General features: G+C 35.5%; 1 protein-coding gene across 1 annotated transcript; it reads left to right on the top strand.

Annotated features, from left to right (window-relative positions):
* Positions 1 to 1,643: 1,643 nt before the first annotated feature.
* On the top strand, positions 1,644 to 24,742 carry LOC113228121 (sodium- and chloride-dependent GABA transporter 1). The gene is made up of 12 exons (XM_026461295.1): positions 1,644 to 1,884; positions 14,141 to 14,352; positions 15,325 to 15,596; positions 17,643 to 17,744; positions 17,862 to 18,036; positions 20,407 to 20,597; positions 21,149 to 21,329; positions 21,593 to 21,717; positions 22,097 to 22,341; positions 22,647 to 22,850; positions 23,090 to 23,257; positions 23,798 to 24,742. Exons 2-12 carry the CDS (start codon positions 14,282 to 14,284, stop codon positions 23,888 to 23,890), a joined length of 1,827 nt encoding a protein of 608 aa, XP_026317080.1. The 5' UTR covers positions 1,644 to 1,884; positions 14,141 to 14,281; the 3' UTR covers positions 23,891 to 24,742.
* The last annotated feature ends 220 nt before the right edge of the window (positions 24,743 to 24,962 follow it).

The raw sequence follows: 24,962 nt of genomic DNA, 5'->3' as shown, positions 1-24,962 counted from the left end.
GTACTCTGAAACGCGCTATCGTTTTGTTAACTTCAATAGTATAAAATCATCTCATATAGTTTAAATTAGTAGTGCTTTCTGCCGTTGTAGCATTAATACGGCACTGAATGGTCCTCAAGTATGGTTTGGCACTGAACTGGTGTGCTTTCACGTCAGTGAGACATACTGTTGGGTCTTTACCCTATAAATTTGCCCTGTTTGATATTAGAAAACATAAATCTTCAGTCAAATAATTAAATACCTCTCAATTTTTCATTCTTTTTTTTTCAAATCAAAATCGGACATTTCTAATAACAAATAAATATTAAGTTGAATCTAGAGTGGCTTTGTGACTTGAAGTAAATTAATTTGCTCTTGGATTAAATATTTCTGTCTTGTAACAAAAATACACTTTTGAGACGTTTTTTTACTATTATCAAGTAATTATTCTCTAGCGTCTATAGGGAGAGGATCGTTTTGTTCGATTTAATAAATTTGTCTTCATAAAAATAATTTTGTCTTTTTCTAAGTAATCTGTTTTTACCGTGTATACCTAATTATTCTTGCGTAAAAACATTTCTGTTAATTTGCAGGTTTTTTTCACCTTTAAATGTATGTCTTACCGGTGCGATACTATTTTTTATTCAGTTCCTGTTTTCTCTTTACCAGTACTACTAAAGTAACACAAATTAAATACGTCACTACAGCAGCGACAGCACCACTCTATTGTTATAATGTTACTCTGCGTTCACTGTTAAAAAAACATCGATGTTTTAAGCGATGCATCGAAAAACATCGATGCGAGGTTTCGATGTTTTACATCGATGTATTTTCTATGTGGACACCTCTAATTCTAAACTCATTATCTACAATTTTCGAAGTAAATAATCTTTTTTAGACGAAAAACACACAATACCCGCTATCCAAGAATCCATAGTATTGTGATACTATGGATTCTCGCTACTGGATACACCATAAGAATCGACTTTTATGAAAATCGATTCTTATATCGATTGATTTCAATGCGATATTCAAGCTAATCGATTCAATAGAAAAGCAAATCAATATCTTGAAATAATATTATTGAAATTGCACAAAACTCGATTTAGAACAAATATTTATTTGTAAATAGTTTTTGCCTTCGATTTCGGGCATTAATGGGTTTGAATCCGATTTAAACCAAGCGTTAATAAAGCGCCGGGTGAAAACCCTTGCCCATCTCTGCTTTCATGTGAAAAATGATCACAATTCAAAATCTTTTCCAGTAATTGTTTTGACTCGTCGAGATTTTATGGAATCACGGTTCTGGAGTTTTATTTTATTATACTACAAATGTCCCCTTATAGGGGTATACAGCTCTCGTAAAAGAAACCCTAATTTTATTTTGTAATAAGTACAATGTTTTAAAGAATCTACTACTCGATGTATTCTTTGCAAATGTTACTATGAAACAAGCTCTAAAAATAGCAAAAAAGGCGATCGCTTGTACAATCTACAAATTGAACAGTGACATATCAAACGCGATGTCATCCCACCGTTCCCATCTTCCGGTGGGGGAAAATGTCGACGAGGCTCATAAATTCTTTCTACATTTGACAGTTGCACTGGTACCCATCCTGTTGGCGCGCGCGATACGCAATGCTGCCATTCCTAGCATTTGCGCCAAAGCATGAGGTCGCCCGCCTCGCCGCCATTTTGTTTTTGACAGCTACGGAACCGTTCGGTTAGGCGCACGTTGCTTTTTTTTAGAAAAACCTGCTTTCGGGTACGCGCGCGAATTTTCTTTTTTAGTGATTTTTGTTATTTTTTATGAATAATGTTGTTGATGACAGTGTTTAGTGTAGTGTTGCGGTGATTTTTGATGCAAGTGTCGCTGTGGGTGATGCTGTATGGATTGCACGTGTTGTGAGTGTTATTTTCTACACGTCACTTTTCACGTACTTATATAAATTCTCTTTCAAAATTAGTTGCATCGTTGGGAAACTTTTGCAAATTTCCTCCGCCCTACGCAACTAGTTTACAACTGTCTTTTTGAATTCCCTGAAACTTCTTTTGCTAATTTGATACTTTTTTATCATACCAAGTGACGGGATGAACAAGTAATAGTGGTAAGCGCGCCTGTCCATAACAGTTGCAGTGCCACTCACGGCTTTAAATCACAAGATCTGAGGAGCACAGCCACTGCGCCCGTCACTCTAAGACTGTGGTTGTCTATATGTGTGTCCATGGCACCCGCTACATAGGGTTTCCCTAATGCGGGCCTATGAGTGTACGCCATACCATGTGAAGTGCCACTGTTATATTTCCAACCGTCACTTGCGATACATTTTTTTCATACTACAGCAAATTTGCTCATTTTTTGCGCATTGTAAATTATTGTACTTATATAGTGTAAATTATTTACTAGCTTCATGTAGTGACTGAGATTTTAATTGTAGTCCTTTGTAAGTTTTAATATTATAGTTTATCGCGCAGGCCAAATTAGCGACTGTTCTATAAAATTTCTCGCTAGTTTTATCAATTTCTACATTTTATCAAGTTCGATAAATCCTTTCAAAAAAGTCTGTTACATACCCAGCACGTTGCGAGAGGCCATTGAAATAAAAAAAAAATCATAATTTCAACAGGGAACAGTTTCCCTGTACCAACAGTTTGGGATTCAGTGTTTCCTTTGATGAAACATTCCAAGCGGACATTATGACTGCAGTAGCAATTAATAACTACGTTTGTCAATAGCTTTACACCGGTTTTCATGGTGTCTCCATTTCTGAGGTCCTGGGATCGATCCCCGGCCGGGTCAGTGTAGAAAAATTAACTTTTCTATATTGTCTGGGTGTTTGTGGTACCGTTATTGTTTCCGATTTTTCATAACACAAGTGCTCTTGCTACTTACTTTGGAATCAGAGCAACGTTTGTGATGTTGTCTAATATTTATTATTTATATTATAATTTAATTTAAATTTAATTTATTTCTAATTTCTATTATCAAGCAATAACAAAATTAATTTAATTAAACAAAAATCATATTGTTAACATTATGTGACGTATATTGAAAAGTTATTTGGAAAATTATAATAAGGTATTTAATCAATAACTTATGTAACCGCACACGCGATGCGCTCCTCCTACCGCAAAATGGCGGCTATTTGGTTTCGCAAATTAGAAAAGAATTCAGTTTAAATACAAGTTTTTAGAAATAAAAATTATTATTGTGCATTGCTAAATAAATACCCTCCGTACTACCAACAATAACATCTCAAATAAAATACAATAATACACCGCAAATCCTGCACTTAAAAAGCACTAATGACATTTTTGGTGTACTTGGATAAATATGATAATATTCCGTTTGAGTGGTTCTAACGTTTACCATGAAATTACTCCTTAAAGTATAGTTTATAAACATTTATATTCAGGGTAAACTTAAAAAACGCTACTTACGGTATGTTTTCAATAAATAAACACCGAAATCACCAGCCCAAACAATAACACACACGATTGTCGTGACGTATTTTTGAAGTTGTTTATTTTTTTTAAATGACAGACACAGGCATTAAAAACTTTATGTTTTGCTAGAGTAGTTACCGAAATAGCAATTAATATTAGTTCTTTTACCTGTTATAACTTCCATATCCGATAAATCGGTATAAAATCATCACCGGCACCTCTAGGTGTGGTATGCGTATACGGCTGCATGTATCGCGTGAGCGGATAACTACGAATATAAATCACGTATATTTGTTTTTAATTTGCGATACCTACCTAGGGCAGATCTAGATCCTGTGAGAGGCCATTGAAATTAAAAAAATACGTCGTAATTTCAACAGGGAAGATAATTTCTCCGTACGACCATTCAGGATCCAATATTTCCTCTGATGAAAAACCCCAACCAGACATAAGACTGCAGTACTAATAATGAGTATGTTTTAATTTATTCTAATTACCATTATTAATTAATAATAAATTAAATTTCATATTGTAAATTTTTTTGTATTACGTTGTAGCGTAAATTGCGATCTTGAAAAATTTGAAAATAAGGTATTTAATTAGTTAATTTAATTAGTGTAGTGAAAAATGGGGTGGTTTGCATTAATATTAGACACAACGGGCTGATAACTGTATCATCTCAGTCAGCCGTGGGCATGGGACTGTTTGAACAAACATATACGCCATTTAGATCCGAAAAATACTTTGATTTCGTAAGTTTTGTCAGGTTTTTCTTAAATTTTACTAAACTGCACTAAATGAGTTTGTGGTGCAGCCCGAAAATCGAATCTTAAATTATCACTAGTTATACATATAAACTTACCTTCTAACACAGCAGTTTCGAGGTTTAGAAATAGTTAAGATATCTTAGGTATACTCTGAGACCAGTATTTTGTACAAGTAGAGCTCTGACACAGGACAATGTACCTACTAGGTCAAATGAGCCAGCCAGTTAATAGAATAAGTGCATAGTTCAAATCGATCTGGCGATTATAACGCGAACGAGGGGGTCGTTATTCTATTAAGTCTGCAATTTGTATAACAATTGCAAGAAAATTTAACAGTACCCTTAGATATCTGTTGGAACCTATAAACAATTTACTAGGAAAACGAACTTATGAACGCAATCGATTAAGAATTTGGAAAATAGAAAATTCTTATTTGAGAATAGTATATCTTACCCTAGGTTTAATAAAGCCGTGTGTTACAAAAATAATAAAAAAACTACATAAAGTGTTTTATTATTTATTATGTAAAATTTTATAAAAATGGAAGTAATTTAATTTGCTTCTCCGCGAACCCAGTAAAGGTTAAATCGTGCAAAATAGCTGCGCTTTTGTTGAATTATTTTTTCATGCAGTTAGTTATACCACCCTCTCTCCGCATAAAATTTATAAAATAAATAACACAAGCGCAACTACAGTCACAAACCACCACCAAAAATATACCCGACACGTGTTTCGCCTTTCCACGAGGCATCCTCAGGGGCTGTTGACTGCTCGACACTCAGTCACACACATTTGTGTCAATTGTGATACCTCTAAAGGTATCGGCTGCGGTGAGAAGGTTATTCAAAAACCTCTTACTAGATGTCACTAGTGGCAAAGAATGCCGACAGTCATCACAAAGATTTATAACTGTAACTGGACCAGTGGCTTAGATGGTTAGGTTAGTTAGTTGGTTCAAGTCAAACCGGGCCGACGAAAGTTTTTCTGTGTGTTCGATCTTTGTCTCCTATTTAAGTAAAGAGATCTTTAAATCTCACCACGAAAAATGTCATTTTATAGATATATATGGCTTTATTACAATCATGGGTACGGATTGAAGTGGTCCTCGCATATGATATGTTATATACATAATTTTCATGTGATAAAAGCAAAAAAATATTCACTAATTTGATCTCAGAATCGTCGTCGTCACAATCTTTAAATCTCTCTCCAAGTCTGAAAACTGTCATTTTGTAGTTGTGGCCTTATTAGAATAAGGGTGCGATATGTCATATAATCGTATACCAGGAGGAGACTCGTGCCTAGTGTTGGGTCCTGGCAAAATTCCATTTTGAAAAATATGTATAATAATCATTGACTTACAAATAAATGGACGACGGGTCTAATATAAAAACCACGAAAAAAATGTCCCAAGTCAACCTATTCGAAATTTAAATTGTAATGTCATCGCAGTATCGCGCTGTCAGTCGAACAAATGAAGACTAAAGCGGAGTGTCGCGCTCTGTATACGATTTTAGCGCCTTACAAGTGCGGACACTTTTTAGCGCGGACCCGACGTCGATATAATTGTAAGTCAATGATAATAATATAATAAAAATCTTATTCTGGATATTTTTCCGTTGTTTCCACATTTGACGTTGACTCCTGTCACAAGTTGAAGTTACTGAACGAAAACGATGGAGCCATTAAAAACTTTTTTTACCCTGTTGTGAAATCATTTTAAATTTCGCTTTTCTCATTTTTTTTATTTTATAATTCCAAACGTAGAACATAAAATATGAGCCTTCGAATTTATATTATTTTCCCAATTTCGTTAGTTACATTTATAGATACTAAGTGCTAGGGATATTTGATCGTGTAGTACCTGGTACTGCTCGTGCAAATATCCCTTAAAGATATCCTCTCCAGAGAAGTATTGTCGCGCTCGCTGTTTCTAAGCAACATTGGTGTGCTTAACTATAAGAAGATCTGGCGCAATCACAGAAATATACGGATCCTGCGTCCCACAATTGGCAATGCATTTGCGATATTAAAATTGATTTCAATTATATGTTCCATTTTTAAACTCCGATATAAAAAGAGAGGAGTTATAACTTAAAAACCTTCTATGTATAGTTGAACAAATCGACTCATCCGAAGAACAGAGTCCGATGTTATTATATAGCGAAAAGAGAATAAGTACGTTACAGAATAATTTCATTGTTCAAACTAAGGCCTACGTACAGGTGTTTTGAGAATTTATATATCTTGTTTCGTTCCGGAAATTATAAAATTGAACAACAGCGAAGAAGAACGAACGAAATGTACTATGTCCCGAGAATAAGTAGCCTTGCACATAGACCTTTGTTCTACGGATGTGTCGAAATTGGAACTTGGAACGGCTTTTCCTTTCTTTTACAATAGGGCAATAAAACTCAATGATCTTGATCCATCGTACATACCTATTATGGTTGCGCTAAATGCTTTTTCTCAATTCTAGTCTTGAATTATTTTTTTACTCATCAGGTCGCTTACTAAGTACTCCGTAAAATATCGACTGCCGACTCTTTTCTTACCAATTCGACAAACTTAGTTCTGCATAAAAGTGACCAAGTTTAGAGTTAAGTGCCAATGCATAGAAGTGTTTAAAATAATGGTTTGCACTATACAGAAGGCAAGTGCGTTACCGACATGGCTCACTCTTTTGTTCTATTGTATCCTAAAGATGAAGCTATCGGTGCAAATAATATTTCGCCAACTATATCTGTATGTCTGTTTGTTGTATCCTAGCTACGTTTTATTTGGAGGCTAATTTAATCGGTATAGTTTTTAGCTATGTTTGAGCTGTTTAAAGATCATTCGCTTTTCAGTCTGTTAATATAAAGATGTCAGTTATAAAATGAGTATTTATTTTATCGAGTTTTTAGGTTTTCGCGATTGTGACATAGAGGAAAAGAAACTATTTTTTTCGGATCTTAATCGCGTATATTTGTTTTTTTAAATAACCAACGTTTCAGGCCTTTTACAGGTTCTGTGGTCACTGTTAACTGACCTGACCTGACATAGTCACCCGTGATCATGTGACCTGTAAAGTGCCCGAAACGTTGGTTTGTTTGAAATATGGGATGGCTCTGCTAAATACCAACTGACCACCTTGGATTCAATCGACAAGCGTGCCAAGAGGCTTATAAGTGAGTCGGATTCAGTACAGGCGAAGCTGCAGAGCCTTGAATACCTTCGTAAAGTTGCCTGCTTATCGGTATTGTACAGGATATTATCACTGAGAGAGTGCGATGGAATTGCATGCTTTGATTCCGCCTTCCCCTTTTCATCATCGGAGGACTAGACGTGGACTGGGGTTCCACCCTTATGTTGTGAATATTCTCAGGGTTCGCACGTAGTGTTTCGCTTTCACTTTTATATGACGAGCGGCTAGGGAGTGGAATTTCCTGTCTGTGGGTTTATTCTCCGAACGCTATAACTTGGACCTTTTCAAGGCGAGAGAGAATATGCATTATTTAGGTGTGCATGCTACATCGTCGACTTCATCGTCACTTTCCATCAGGTGTAATGGAGGTCAAATGCGCACTTATATTTTTAATTAAAAATGAGGAAAATATACCCGATTTATGTGGACACTCGTCCATTCAACTTGAAATTTGGTATATTATGGAAATACCTATCGTATCGCGACGAGTCGTTAGCTTAAAATTAGTGACTTTATTGACTTGCCGAAGTACACGGATTTGTATCGAAAGTTTTTAAAATATCAGGTTACAAATTTGATTATGTGCTGGTATAAATATCATAAAAAAATACTTCTTATAATATTCAGCATCTTCCGTAAAGACAAAAAGCAATACCATTCGGAAGGTAATAAACTCCAAGGGATCAAATGCTTATGTCGTGCACGTAACTTGCGGCTTTTATGGCACACTTCGAAAATGCAATGTTACGAGTGTTTACATATACATATCACGAAACCAGGTTTAATGCTTGTGTTGCGTTTCCATTTTGTTTTTGTCTTTATTTTTTGAGAATATCTGCTGTTGTTAACAATAAATTGGTTATTGGATTGGTCTAGGGCTTCGTATACGTTAGGTAGGTCATCTGGATGCTGCTGCTGGATTGTCTCGATACCAACCTTGACGACATCATCAGGTGAGATTGGTGATCTCGAATTCACAGTCACCATGCCAATACCAATGTTGAAATTACTAAGGAATGTACCTATCATCAGACAGGAGTTTCCTGCCTAGTGATAAATTCTGCAGCAATTTCTATGAACTTTTTACATCTTCTGTGTGCTTCACCACAACAGTTCCAGTTCTTTTCATTTAAAGGCGTTGCTTTTACATATCCTTCTTTCTTAGGAGCCTGTCCATCCTTCTTTTATAGGAGCCTGTCCATCCTTCTTTTATAGGAGCCTGTAAGGATGGGGCCTTATGTACTTCTCTCTCTCCTGGATCACCTTGTTCCTCTCCACTTTTTATGTTACTGGTGTGGTTCCGTTGTTCATGATAATTTAATATAAATACCCTTGATAAGCATGGACTTCATCGCCAACTAGGTTAGTGACTAGACAACTAGAACATGGGAAGCCTTTACCACAGTAATTAATTTAGTCAGTACTCTGCTGTTAATATTCTTAATTGTTTTATTGTTCAATTTTCTGGTTTAAAATTCTTTTGTACCATTCTTTTGTTTCCTTTACCTGAAATCCAAAGTTGGAAATAATAATGCAGTAGTTGTCATGACTTTAAAAATATGAACTAGGTGTATTCGTTAAGTGTGCTCAGACGACTTTTATGTTTATAGACAACAAAACTGCTATACATAAAGCAATAAAACTATCTTTTAATTAAATAAAAACTAAATTATGTTTATTTTCCAGTAAGTATGTACAAAATGTTGTATTCAAAGCAGTTGTTTGAAACTAAAGCCTCTCTACGAATGTCATATTAAATATAATGGGAGCGATTAATGTCAATATTTTCGATATTATGTACTTGTATTTATAAAAAAAATTGATGTCAATTTATTCATTAGGTAATGTCTGTGATTACGTCCTGTACATCATAAAATTTTAAGGTCACAAATTTTTATATACCTCCAAAAAGAAACAAAAAATAAATACAGATTTTGATTCCACTAACCGCATGCTTGTGAATAAAGAGTCATTACAGAACAATGAAGAAGTGGGTCCGTCGGTTTCGCTGATAAATGAGTTGAGATCTGTGTGGGTGCCAACGTTAACTAAAGTTCCTTGAGATTACCTACATTATTATTTATAACCATAGGGATAACGTATATTATCACAACAGCTATTGGTATGTAATTTATAAAAATTCAACAATCCATTTATGTTGTAAAAACCTTTGTATCTTGCTTGGTTAAAATTTATAACCACTTCCCTTTTTCCATCATCGGGGGACTACGCGTAGGCTTGGCTTCCACCCCTATGTTGTGGATATTCTAAAGATTCGCACGAAGCGTTACGCTTCCGCATTTATATGGCGAACGGCTATGGAGTGGAATTCCCTGCCTGCAAACTTGTTCCCTGAACGTTATACGAGTAGCTTGGACGTTTTCAAGGCGAGAGTGAATAAGCATTATTTAGGTGTGCATGTTCCATCGTCGACCTCAACATCACTTTCCATCAAGTGAGATGGAGGTCAAATCTTAGTAGCAGTAGTAGGGATGCATGATGTTTTTAATCGATTTTTTGGATCGTAATGGATCATAAGCTTTTCAATCGATCTCAATAATAATATTGACCGCCTTTTCGGCTTCAGTCGGTACGACTGTCATTAAGAGTGATATTAACCAGTGAAAAGGGACGTTCATGGCACAGAAATAGCGACAATCGCTACGTATTGCAGACTTATTGTCCTCCGACGTTCTGCCCTCTTTATCATAATTAACGTAATCGACATTTTTTGCGACATTGTGTAAATAACTTTATCTGAGATCAGTGAAACGTGATCTACAACCCCCTCTAATCAGTTTTTTTATCTTATTTAGTTTCAGTTTTATTGTTAAACATAATCAACTAAATTTGCATGTTTTACCGTTAAAAAAACTTTAGGTACCAATATCTCGAAAGTTACCGAACTGCAAATGCGTCAGTTATGACAAAGCGGGCAGTGTTGACAAACTACTTTTCTTGCAGACCAATATAAAGTAGGATTAACTTTACGATTCAGTCGAGGTTCAGAGAGACTGTTTTGTTTAAATGATGAATACGACACGTAGTCGGCGATGAAGAGTCCTAAGTGCGGTTGGGGCCTCAGAAGCAATTGGGGGATATTGATGCTGTTAAGGGGATGCTATCGCATTTGAAAAAAAAAAATGGATTAAGTACCTATTATAAACTACACAAGACAAAAGTCTTCGACCAACGTGTATTGCCAGTGATGACTTAATTAAAGCACCGAGACGTGGTCGCTCACTGAACAACGTGCGGTTAGGTATTGATGTGGTGGTAGTGCTTGTCTGTCAATGTAGTGTGTGGTGTTGTATACAGCAAATACCAACCGCCTGCTGTGAATGAAATTACAGTAAGGTTGAGATAAAAAATATAAACAATCCTATTAACCCTAACGGTGAAACCTATAATGTAGCCCTACAACATAACGGTGTGTAGCCTAACCTAACCATAAATATATAGACGGAGAAATATATATACAAGATAGGAAATTTGTCACCAACAGACCTAAGGTGACAAACGGAAGGTTGGAAGGAGATAAGGAAGTACACGTCGTGTAATGTGTACCGGAATGGTATTCTCACTGCCGGTCAAGCACAGTCACAAGACCAATCTACTGACGGCTAAGTTTGTCTTGGTCACAGTGAGAGGAGTAGCGGGTAGGCTTAGTAGTACTAAGCAGGATGATGAGTTTGATGAAGTAAAATCCGATGGTAGTGTATAACTGAGTATATTAACAATTCTTATTACTATTTATACAATTTTTATGACTAATAAATTACTATAGATTTTTTTAGTGTGCTATGTGTGTTGGTTGCTGACGAAGCTATTTTTGTTAAGTAGTTAATTATGTTACTATGTTGCACTTGTTGCCTGATGATGAGGCCATTTTTTATGACAGTTTAAATGTATATTACGATTATGCGTTTCATTGTTGAATACATGATGTTCAAAGTTGAACACACACTATGGGCCTCATAAGAAGGTTCAAGGTCACTCAAAGGGCAATGGAAAGGACTATGCTCGGGGTTTCGTAGCCAGTTCGAATCAGTAATGAGGATATCCGAAAGGCAACCAAAGTAACCGACATAGCCCTAAAAATTGCAAAACTTAAGTGGCAATGCTCGCAAGACAATGGGACCGAAGAGTTCTTAAATGGCGACCGCGTACCGATAGACGCGGCGTGGGTAGACCACCCACAAGGTGGACTGATAATCTGGTGAAGGCTGGGGGAATCTGCTGGATGCAAGCGGCGCAGGACAGATAGTTGTGGCATTCTTTGGAGGAGGCCTACTTTCAGCAGTGGTCGTTTTTTGACTGAAATAATGATAATGATAAACTACACATAATTTTTTAAATATTTTTTTATGTGATTTTTTATATTATTAAATCAATAATATAAATACGTGTTCTCAATTATGTTTTGTGGTGGTGGACGTTGACATTTTTATCTTGCCTAAGTAGTCTGTGAACCAAGAAGTTTGTGAACCTGTAATCTAGACGATTCGATTCGTCTTAATGTTGAATCGATACAAAAAATCGCTAGATCGTATACACTTGAATCGATCTTCAGAAACATCGAATCGTAATATGCATCCTTAAACAGTAAAACTCCTTGTGAAAGAAATTTGTCTAGGGCAGTACTGCCACCTTACTTATTTCTGCTGTCAAGCAGTAATGTGTGCGTTACTGTGTTTCGGTTTTGAAGGGTAAGAGTGCTGGTAAAACTACAGGCACATGGGCCTTGTCAACTTATGTCTCAGGGTGAAGGCCGCAGTGGTAGTACCTCTCAGATCGTTGTGATTTAAAGCTCTGGGTGGCACAGCAACTATTATGGACGACTCGTTCCGTTACTTGATATCATAAAAAAAATCATTGATTTTTACACATTGACTTACGAATAAATGGACGACGGGTCTAATACAAAAACCACGAAAAAAATGTCCCAAGTCAACCTATTCGAAATTGAAATTGTAATGTCATCGCAGTATCGCGCTGTCAGTCGAACAAATGAAGACTAAAGCGGAGTTTGGCGCTCTGTATACGATTTTAGCGCTTTACAAGTGCGGACACTTTTTAGCGCGGATCCGACGTCCATATAATTGTAAGTCAATGTTTTTACATGAGAATCTCTATATATTTAGCGACTCTTCACATTAGATCTGGGTTGTAAATGGCCTAAACCTTCTCCTTTTTAAAGGTGACTCATGCTCCATTGATGACGATGATCAAGTGAAATTTAACCTAGCCTTGAACGAGAAATGTTTTGCATTGTAGTGTGTGTTGCACGTGAGCTTACCTTCTTTAAATATCCATCCTTCGCCACTACTAGACCTTGATAACTAATTTCTTATAAACAATCTTTATTGCTAACGATTATGACACTAACTGTAAGCTGTCGTAGTGTCCTGTTTTAATTATTACTCAATGAGTAGTATATAACATTTATATAACCACTGGACTAACCAAAACCTTTCCGCAATATTCTTATATCATGTTAAGAATACATACACAAATAGGTCATTGTTATAAAAAACACATCTGACCAAGATGTCGGACGTCTCATGCCCCTTCGACTTTCTTCAACTGAATTATCTCTGATATTTTCCGAGAAACGTCACGATTCTTAAATTAATACCAGCTTTTTCCTTGCGGTTGGTAGCTAACGAAATTGGTTGTTACATAAGAAACAACAAGCAAGTGTCAATTTTTTTTGTATTCAACTGGCTTCCAATTTGCTTTATTGGTTTAAAAATTCGGAAGATTTGTAAAAATCAAATCAAAACCTCTACCCGCATTAAGTCGGCGTAGTTGCCTTTGGCTTGATTTATTAACTCTTCTTAGACAAATGCTATTGATATAATACTTCAATAAGTTATGGTCTTCATTTAACTTGTCCTTTGTAGCAAGTACATTTATTCATCCTAACCATCATAGCTTACGTCATTATTGTTTTTTAAGAACTTTGCTCTTGTCCGGATTACTTAAAGTATTTATGCTGTAATACTTCGCTGTATAACTCCGCAATCTTCTTCACTTTTATCTGATCTGTATTTAAATGTGTCCTCGAGTTCTTAGGTTTGTGCGATGTTATACATGGGAAATGAAACGATTTCGAATCTAAATCGCATATATTTGTTTTTTCAAACATACCAACATTTTGGACTCTTCACAGGTCCCATGGCCACGTCTGGCTGAGATGGTAAAGTCATCAACCAGTTATGTCTAATATTAATGTAAACCATCTTACTTTTCTCTATAGTTACAAAAGTTATTAATTAAATACCTTATTTTCAAATTTCAAAGAGTCTAGTTTACGTTAATATGTTCTATTAAATTAATAAAGGAAATTAGAATAAATTAAAACATGTTAATTATTAGTAGTGCAGTCTTATGTCTGCTTGGGATTTTTCATCAGAGGAAACGTTGGATACCAACCTGGAGGTACGCAGAAACCATCTTCCCTGTTGAAATTAAGTCGTTGTTTAATTTCAATTATCATTTAAGTAATGTTTTTTTAATTTCAATGGCCTCTCGCAGGATCCAGATTAGATGACCAAAATTAAAAAAGAAATATACGTGATTTAGATCGGCGAAAAAATTGTTTTATTTCCTACGTGTGTCCTCCTCCTCCACGTTTTCTCCTTTTCTTTTACCAAATAAACGATGCTCTATTTTCGGATGAAGGCGAGATTAAAGTTTTCGTGGAGTCGATGTAATGCTTCTTTATTTATAATTTTTTTCGTGTGTATTGTTTCAGATAACTAGCAGTTAAATCCAACCAGTTCTAGTCCAAGTACTTCCAAAATGTTACTACAGTTCACTTAACTATAAGGAGAGCAGTGAAGGGACGTGAACAGAAGAGCTACAAACTACCGAAAAGCGAAGAAAAGAAAAAGAGATGGACACAAAGAATGACGCGCGTACCGATGACATCGAACTTAGTGCTCAGGGATCTAGTAATAAGCCTAGGTAAGTAAATTAAAAAAAAAGTAAAAAATTGGAGCCGCCAGACCCAAAGTAGATGACGATCAGGAGCTCGACGACTCGTAAAATCAAAGACGATTTTAGTTAACTGTGTTATATTTTAAAATAGGTGACTGGTTAGTTAGAGGAGTAGTGCTGTTAAATCGATACAGTGATAGTTTCTGAAGGGGAACAGTTTTAAAAGTGAACGGTCCTTTTGACCTTTTAAGTTACGTACAAACTTCGTTACAAATGTGGTAGGGATGAAAAAGACATATGTGGTGTTACTCGATTGGTTCAAAATAGGCCTACGTAATGTGCCCTTGACGAGCAGCGTTTTGTTACTGCTTTGGAAATTATGTTAAAATTACAAAAATTGTTGCGTTCGCAACAAAATCCTTGTATTTTTTTTTCCTAGTTTTTTTTAGTATGTAAATCATTACTCTCTATGTTGCAGTGGAGTACACAAGGTATTTTAATTTGAGGAAGTTAATGTTGCCAATTTCTTATATGGCTTTTGCCACCTGGAATCACAATAAAGCTAGATTGGACAGGGAAATGCGGCTAAAACCCATATATTCTATTTAATTCTTAGTCTTCTTCACGAAATCAATTAAAGAAATAGGCAGTTAAATATTCTATCCGAAGGAAAGCGGTGCCTAGGAAGTATCCTTAATATTGCAAAAGTTGCTTGCAGGATGACGTAAGTCTACGATGATTCAGATTTCGTTGGTTCTCCTTAAACTGAATTCGGATCACAGCAGTACTCTTTTGCTGTAGAAATAGTAGGGACAAAAATAAATGTTAACACATCAACCATAAAGGAATAATTTGGGAAGGCTAAGAAACAAAGCAAAAACTATTGAAATAGTCTTGAACTAGCCTAATAGTCTAGTGTTGTAAATAGTATTTCAGACATAATGAACTACACAGTACACATCACTTAAACATTTGCTGTAGTTTTACTGTTTGTTTCAGTACCGTGGCCACTAAAGCGGACCTGCCTGAACGAGGAACCTGGTCCAGCAAACTCGACTTCATTCTCTCCGTAATTGGCTTGGCCATTGGTCTTGGCAACGTTTGGCGGTTTCCCTACCTTTGCTACAAAAATGGCGGTGGCGCTTTTCTTATCCCCTACTTTCTTACGCTTATTCTTGCTGGTATTCCAATGTTCTTCATGGAATTGGCTATGGGGCAGATGCTTACCATTGGCGGGCTGGGTGTGTTCAAGATAGCACCAATTTTCAAAGGTACATTTTTTCTTTTACTTCGTACAAAATAGTACGTCTCCAAATAATTTCAGTTAAAATAATTGAGATTAAGTTGAGTTATTAGGTTTTCGCTATTGTTACAAATTGGAATTAAAGCTATTTTTTGGATCTAAAATCGCGTATTGTTAATTAGCTTATATTTGTTAGTTACCCGTGACCATTGGACCAATAAAGAGGCCGAAACTTAGTTTGTTAGAAAAAGAAAACACGCTAATTTTGATCCCAAATTTCATTTTCAATAAGGCTAATTTTTAACAAATATTTTATATCAATATCATTTTCCAATAATTATGATGACTATATTTTATGGCTTACGTGAAAATTTGGATAATTTGCTTATTCAAAAGAATTAAAATTTGATAATGGATTTTGAAATACTGAAGCACAGAAATAGACGCGTCTGTTTACTTAAACAGAGGCTTTGTGTCGGTCTTTATCCATAACTTTCTGTTCCAAATTGGTATACTCTGGTATTAACAAATGTTTGCGGGAGGATTACTCGATTTGTTTGTGTTCGAATTGTTATACAAATAATAAAAGAACAGGGGTCTACTTCGGTTTTTGTTCGACATCCGCCCGAAACAATTAAAGTTAAAGAAGTAATACTCGACTATATCAAAAGACTATGTCAAGTATAAGTAGTAATGTAAGTAGCTATGTATGCATAGGAAATGGGGATCTAACTGCATCTGTTCTGAAGACTGATATTAACTAAATAGTTTTAATCAAACTAAATAAATAGAACATGGCTGACTTCAAAGTAAAAACCAGACCAATAACGAAGAACATACAAAAAATATCTGTAAAACAATTTGACAAAAGCAAGAAGGAATTTGCGATATGCCACAATAGACGCGATTGCGGTACGAAATGAAAGGGCTTTGGATACAACAACCGGTGTTCCCTGACCTCTGACAGATAACGTAGTGGATAATACAGTTAAAGTAATTGCAATTTAAGAAAATAAATAACTTGACCTTAGTCAATTCGGGCAAGTTTTATTACTTAGATAGCTTACTATCTGATAATCGGAAAAACATAAAACAGGATAAATATTTTTCATAATCGCGCACGCTTTCCATTGAATACGAGTTACTTAGCTCACGTAGCAATGGATACAAATGACACACCAAGGACCATTTTTAATATTTTTGTCTCCGTAAATTACCTTCGACGTATGAAAAGGAAAATGCTTTTTGGGTAGCTACGTGAGTTGGATCGTAATGTATGTATATTTATATTTGTTTAATTTTGCTTCGTTCGCGATAGACGCTAACTTTTGTCAGGGGTCATGGCACAGTAACTATTGTCAAAGCGTTGTCTCGCAAAGGTGATTAAACTTGACAAATTTTGTGGAAATAATTCCGTTTGTCAAGTGCAACGGGTTTCGAGAGACAAGGGGTTTTATAAATCATTCTTTCGGGGAGAATGGAGAGTAATTAAATAAAATTTTGAAGCTTAGTTTTTGTAGGAATAATTCGATTGGCGTTCCTCAGGGAGCAATGTTAGGGCCACTTTGTTATACTTTTGAGATTTTACCTAAATTTGTGTTATTACATTGCGTTTGCAACGTGGCATATATTAGAATTCCTCTTTGGATTGGACGACAAGGCAATAGTCGACTGTATATAGCAAAGAAAATAGCCGTCGATTCTTTGCTGTGTACAGTCGATGCCATATGATACTTGAACCCATAACCGACAATTTGCTTCTATGCGATGTAGTGTGAAGAAAAGTGTTAAACAAACTTAAGCTTTAACCTGTGAGTCGTAAAATTCATTTTGGCACGACTTGCTTATTGCATCATTAGTGAATAACGTTTTAAGTAATTTTTTAAAACAATTTGATCTTGAACGTACATTTAATTAAATACAGAATACAAATTTCAAGCATAAATGCGTAAGAAGGCTCTCGAAACCAAAAGGTTCGCTAGGGGTCAGGTGTCTTAGGCCATTTGCTATTTTTAAATCGTAGATAATCTGCCTAGTGTCTGTATGTTAAATAATATTTGAAATATTTATCAAGGCATTGGCTACGCGGCGGCAGTGATGTCATGTTGGATGAACGTCTATTACATCGTCATTCTTGCGTGGGCCATCTTCTACTTCTTCATGTCTATGAGAGCAGGTACATACGCAAAGTGTAATTTATTACTTTTTATGTCAGAAAATCTGTAGGCTTATTAATACAGTTTAATATCTTGTTCTATGTCAAATAATCGAGTCCTTATTGTCATTTCTATAGACGTCCCCTGGAGAACATGCGACAACTATTGGAACACCGCAACGTGCGTCAATCCTTACGACCGCAAGAACCTCAATTGCTTCTCTTCAGTCAACAACATGACGTCCTTCTGTGTGCTTAACGGCAGGAATGTCAGCAAGGCTGCGCTTTCTGATCCGGTTAAGGAGTTTTGGGAGTAAGTCTTTTATTCTCACTTTTGCTTTGTTTGGTTTTTGTGCCAACTGAATTAAATTTACCACCAGCTATTTCCACATTGACCTTGGTAGCTCAATGGTTAGCAGTGTAGGCATTTGATAAGTGGTCCCGGTTCGAAAATGAACTTTACTAAACTAATTCTTGTCTGTTAGCTCTGCGTAATGACCCTGCAGTGAATTCGTTGCTCTGGTATTCATAGACCAGATAATTGGATGTGGTGTTCTGGCACATTCTTGTATTATTATTCAAGAAGTTTCTTCTGTAGAACCAAAATCTCCTTGACAAGAAATCAGCAGATCTGTTCACTAAGCTCTGCTCAAAGCTAATGTCATTACAGTCACAAATTAGAAAGCATTAACAATACATACAATAAATGTATCTCCGAATTTGTTCAAATTGAAAATATCCCATGAATGAGCAAATTACCATGAAATCATCAAAATGATTAAAAACGAATATTAATTACCAAAGCTGATTCCTCCAAGAAGAATCATTTGATATATTAACTTAGGAATATCATATGTACATATACACCCCGAAATTGATAAATAGCTATAATTATTATAGGTTTTTTGTGTAAATTTTTGCTTTGATAGTTTTAAACATCTCAGTAGCAAATTTTGAATTTCAACAGGAATATTATTACATCTGTAACAAGTACTTTGTAATTATGTGAAGTCGATTGATAAAAACAGCAAGTTATTTTTGTTCAACATCGTATTAATATCCTGTTTGTCACTATTTTTCATACAAAAATGACTATATTTCTTCATTTACTGTGTCGCTAGTGTAAAAATGTAAATTTCTTTATCTACATTCATAACAAAAACTTTCTATGATGTGTTGAAAAATCGCTAATTACGATCAGCATAAAGATAAACTATTTTGTTACACAGGACGCATCATAAGTTTTCGGAACTGGCCACTTACATACACAATATTTAAAAAGTAATTATAAAAATTTTCGTAGTATGAATTTCTACGACTTTAAGTGTAATTTAACAGCTCAGCGGAGCTTCGCTCGGCTTCAAACTGCTTTTGGCGATGAAGCACCATGCAAGACGACTGTTTATAGCTGGTTTACAGAATTCAAACGCGGTCGTGTGAATCTCAGTGACGAAATTCGTGATGGTCGCCCATCCACTGCTGTGAACAACAAAAATATTGATGCTGTGCGCTGTATGATCAAAACAGACAGGCTTGTGAGATTCGGGCATCTTTAGGCATAGGCATGAGTCAAATATAATCAATAGTACACAAACATTTGGGTGTAAAAAGCTGTGCCCTCGGTGGATTCCACACAATTTGACTGAGGGTCAAAAAACGGATCGCGTCTCTTGGTGCAATGCCATGCTTACCAGATTCAACGAAGGAGCATCAAATTTGGTGTGGGACATAGTAACAGGTGACGAAACATGAGTTTATAGTTACGATCCCCAAACAAAGCAGCAATCGAGCGTATGAGTTTTTCGAGATCAGCCGAAACCGACCAAAGTGGCACGCGTGGAAAGTGTCTCTAAGCGGACGAATGCTTCTTTTTTTATATAAAACTGGACGCGTGACTACTGTTGCTTTGGAGAATCGTTGTATCGTGAATAGTGTTTGGGACACGACTATTTGTTTGCCGGAAGTTATTAACAAACTCCATAAAAATAACCGTAAACGCCGTATCATCTTGCACCACAATAATGCCAGTACTCACACGGCCAGACAGACAAATGAATTTTTGAAGTGAACAACGTTGATCTTATGAGCCATCCCGCGCACAGTCCCGACCTGCCACTTTTTGACTTTTATTTATTTCCAAAAATTAAGAACCAGTTACGCGATCAACGATTTTCATCACTTGAAGATGCCAGTCGTAACATGCGGTTCCTGAACACATCACAGAGAGCTTATAATGTGTGTATAGATAAAGCAGTGTATGTAAATCGCCTGTCGGCTCGTTTCATAAACCCACACTAGTATTTGAATGCCTTTCATTACGTAACAGTCACATAAACTACTATTAAACTTATCTCTTAAACACCATAGGGTTCAGTTTGTGAATATCCGTTACAGCACGCTTACCTTTACCAAAATGTAGATCACGACGAGTCAACTTTAGTAAATTTATTCTCAATGAGCAGTCACGCAATTTCCTGATCGATGAATGCACTTCATTTACCCCGTTGAAACATTAGGTATTCATCAAACTCGGAGAATCATGAATATTTGATAAGGAAGTCACTCTAACGTAATTCATAAATGTTAATAGGGATATCTGACCATATTGGATTTTCAGAATGTATTTTGCTGGGTGATTTAAATCGAAGTAGGCAGTAAAACATCAAACATCCTTCTTCAACAGGCGCCGAGCTCTTCAGATTTCCAGTGGTATTGAACACATCGGCAACATTCGTTGGGAGCTCGCTGGCACCTTACTGCTGGTCTGGGTGCTTTGCTACTTCTGCATCTGGAAGGGCGTGCGTTGGACCGGCAAAGTCGTCTACTTCACTGCTTTGTTCCCCTATTTCTTATTGACCGTGCTTTTGATTAGAGGTACGTAAATTTAAAGCTATAATGTTATATGGGGTGGAATATTTTAGGTCAACAGACTTGACAGACAGACACCCTTGGTAAGTTTTATTTTTGTCGTAAGAATATTAGACATTAAGAACGTTATCTAAATTGTGTATGAAAGCACTTGCTCAGAGAAGAAAGAGAAGTCAAATGCTAAGCTCAAAACTAAATTTATGCATTTAACAATTTACATTTGTATACCAAAATTTTTAATTTTTATTGTATTCAAATTGATAAACAGTTAGATATCTCTGATGGAAGTGATTCTGCCGCATACAGACATTTATGACAGAAAAAAAACATTCTATATGCCTGAAATCAATTGCCAGCTGTCAAGCATAATATTTTGAGTCTCCTGTAACTCCTGTGGCTCTCCTTACATCTGCTGCTTCGCGGTTAACGTAGTTAGAATAATGTCATCCCAGACTGGTTTTGTACAGTCTGAAAATCCTACTACGAGTTAAAAGCGACCAAGCGACCTCAATGCTGACTTTTGCTTATCCAATGCTGTATTTATGTAAAATTTACAGGAATCACATTACCCGGTGCCATGGAAGGTATAAAATTCTACGTAATGCCAAACATGTCAAAGCTAATGGAGTCAGAAGTGTGGATCGACGCTGTCACACAGATTTTCTTCTCTTACGGTCTTGGATTGGGCACCTTGGTCGCTTTGGGAAGTTATAACAAGTTTACCAATAACGTTTACAAGTAAGTTGTAGTGTTGTAATATATTAAGCAACAGTATTCTCAGAAATCAGCTAACCTAACCTAACTTTGCCATCACTCTTGAATTTTGCAAGTTGTTGTGATTCTCTGTAAATCATTGTAATTTCATTTCAATTTATTGTAATTATTTCAACAAAACAATGTTGGAGTATAGTTTCCAGTTATTATACACATTATGGCACAATGAATCTAAAATATTTATACAAGAAATACAGTTTTTTCAAGTATTTTATTTTTATTTTCAGAGATGCATTGATCGTGTGTTCAGTTAATTCAAGCACATCCATGTTCGCCGGGTTTGTCATTTTCTCCGTGGTTGGTTTCATGGCTCACGAACAGCAGAGACCCGTTGCTGAAGTAGCTGCATCAGGTAATATTTTTATGATTCCATTTTAAACATTTACTTGACCTTGATGTCGATTTCGCACAAAGGCAAACTATGCGTCAGTCACTTTAGTACGAAATGTTTGATATTTAAAATATATATGCATAATATATCATCTTTGATGATGATGAAAGAGATTTAGAACTTAAGTTTAGTCAATATCGTCGCCATTAATACTAATCGCTATTAAACTACAGACCGATTCTGCAAGATTAATGCGATTTGGAGATTTTACATAGTCTTGAGACTTTTGAAGTGCAACCAGTAGTATTAGACTAGTGTTATAGGGTGGATTTTAACTGGACCGTATCACTCCTTAATAATACAGTAAAAAAACTATAGTTTTGATAAATGTCTATTCCAGGACCTGGTTTGGCTTTCCTGGCATACCCATCAGCAGTACTCCAACTTCCCGGCGCTCCACTCTGGTCATGTCTCTTCTTCTTCATGCTTCTTCTTATCGGTCTGGACAGCCAGTTCTGTACTATGGAGGGCTTCATCACAGCTGTTATTGACGAATGGCCTAAATTGTTGAGAAGGAGGAAGGAAATTTTCATTGCGATTACTTGTTTCATTTCGTATCTGGTGGGCTTGTCTTGTATATCCGAGGTAAGTTGTTAGGAACATTTCTTTCGTAGCTAGAAGTTACATTATCATTTAGTGGCTAATAAAAATATCGAGTGTTTTAAGTAGGCATTGATGCCGTACTTATATTATCATAAATTAATTAAATACAATTTTTGTTGGTTAAAGGCGAGAGTAAATAGGTATTATATGTTTTAAATCGTAGACTTTATTAGCACTTTCCATTTGGTGAGATAAAAGTCGAATGTTACTTATCCATAAAAAAATTGTTTTTGTTTCTGGTTTTAAACTTTTAATAAAAGTACTTATCGTTCTACATTTGATTCCAGGGTGGCATGTACGTGTTCCAAATCCTCGATTCCTACGCGGTCTCCGGTTTCTGTCTACTGTTCCTGATCTTCTTCGAATGTGTTTCCATCTCGTGGGCCTTTGGGGTGAACCGCTTCTACGATGGCATCAAGGAAATGATTGGCTACTACCCAACTATATGGTGGAAGTTCTGCTGGGTTGGATTCACTCCTGCTATTTGTATTGTAAGTTTAAGTTACAACCTAATCCAGTAACTGAATTTAATGTTCAGGTGCTATAGGTCAAAATTATATATATATAGAATTACATTCGATCTCTAAAATGATAATCTAAATCGAACTGAACCTAAAGTAAAATCACATTGTTAGAAAGTATTATTTTTTCTTTGATAGGATTTAGGACGAACATATGCTGTTTATTTATTTGTCGTGCGTCACTAACGGTTTTTTCCTTTATTGTGCAGAGCGTGTTCATCTTCAACCTGGTGCAATGGACTCCAATCAAATACATGAACTATGAGTATCCCTGGTGGTCACACGCCTTTGGTTGGTTTACGGCACTCTCTTCTATGCTCTGCATTCCTGGATATATGATTTACTTGTGGCATGTCACTCCTGGGACGAGACAGGAGGTTTGTACACTTTTTGATTTTCTTTATGTTGTTGGTTTCACTGAACAATCATTCATATTCTGGTTTTTGTTTATTACGTGAAGACGTATCTGCTCTTTCTTCTCCTTATCTGACGTATACGTCAAATACGTCATTACGTTTAAATTTATTAAATATCGTCATCATTGCTGTTGACTCTAAACCAAATTTAGTTGCACAATCGGGAAGTAACTTTTTTCTTCTTCATTATTTTTTTCTTTATTTTTATTCTTTATTCTTCTTATAGTTTCGGTAATATTTTCAGTGTGCTTGATGTTCATCATCTTTTTCGTTGTGAATCATCTTTTTCGTTCTCTACATATCATCGACACCACCGACTCGTGTTCCTTTCTTTACGTGCATAATTTCTATAAGTTACAGTAAGTACCTTTTATTTTTCCATTTCTTGTTTCGATTTATCTAATTTCTTTGGAAATTCTATATACACATTGTCATATTTTATATTGTTAACATTTATCCTGATCCTACATTCTTTTACTTCACTTAACAAAACTGTTTCAGAAATTCAACACAATAGTGCGTATCCCAGAGGACGTACCAACGCTCCGCACCAAGATGCAGGCTGAGGAACTAGCAAAACACACTAAGGCTTAAAATCTAGACTCGTAGTCTAATACTTAAGACCTAAAAGATCTCAGGAAAATGAGAGATTTCTGAATGACATTGTGTTTTCGGATGTGTCAATTTGATGAACTTATTGTGGTTAATATTTTGCTATATATATTATTATTATAAGTATATATTGCACTAGATTCAGAATTATATATATTTATGCAAAGGAATAAATTTTAGAAATATATGAAACACTCGCTCAATTTTCTAAAAACTAAGGGGTAAACATGTTTATAGAGCTACTATAAATTATGAGCTGTTACAGATAAATTATTTTATACAAAAACAAATGTATTATTACATTCATTCAAATATAATATTATAATAGAGTTTTAGCAAAATATTAACAACACAATAATAAACAACAGAAGGAACGGCGAAAAAAATTCTAAATCATTCACGCACAACACAACTATATCTATTACTTCTTTGTGCCAATTTTATACGTGCCAAAGATAATATACCAAAGGTTATAAATATATCATGCCAAAGTTATATATTATTAGTAGAATTCACCTATATTTCAAATATATTAAATGATATTGAATTCTATATGTATGCCGTTTTAGTTTAATGGTTTTGTGGGTGCGTTGCGACGCGTTCATGTATGTTTATACTTTAAACTATATTTTAAGATGTGTTATTTTTAGTTGTAAGAAAAATATATCTTGATTATAATATTATTACGATCGTATGTTTGTGGATTTCATTTAATGAAATGTTAATTATCTGTTACTGTTGTCTTCCATAATGGTTAATGCTTTAGATATATGAATATTCAATAATTTATGCAGTTATATTTTTATTTCCTGGCTTTAATACGTACTTGCTTTTCACAGCGGACCTAGGCCGAATGTGTAAGGTGGTACACTCAGAAAAAATCTTAATTGGCTGAAAGCTGATAGAAGTATTTAGTTCGTATAACAAAGTTTTTATTGTCGTGGAACTATAAAGTGCATTTTGTTGTTCCATGACAATAAAACTTTGTAATGGGAATATATCTTGTAGTTCTATGACAATAAAAACTTTGTTATGGAAAGTCATTTTATAGTTC

The sequence above is a fragment of the Hyposmocoma kahamanoa genome, unplaced genomic scaffold (assembly GCF_003589595.1).
Source record: "Hyposmocoma kahamanoa isolate Upper Pololo Valley unplaced genomic scaffold, ASM358959v1 224, whole genome shotgun sequence".
Lineage (NCBI taxonomy): Eukaryota > Metazoa > Arthropoda > Insecta > Lepidoptera > Cosmopterigidae > Hyposmocoma > Hyposmocoma kahamanoa.
Note: the sequence above shows the minus strand (reverse complement) of the source record. Positions and strands in the feature narration are given on the sequence as shown.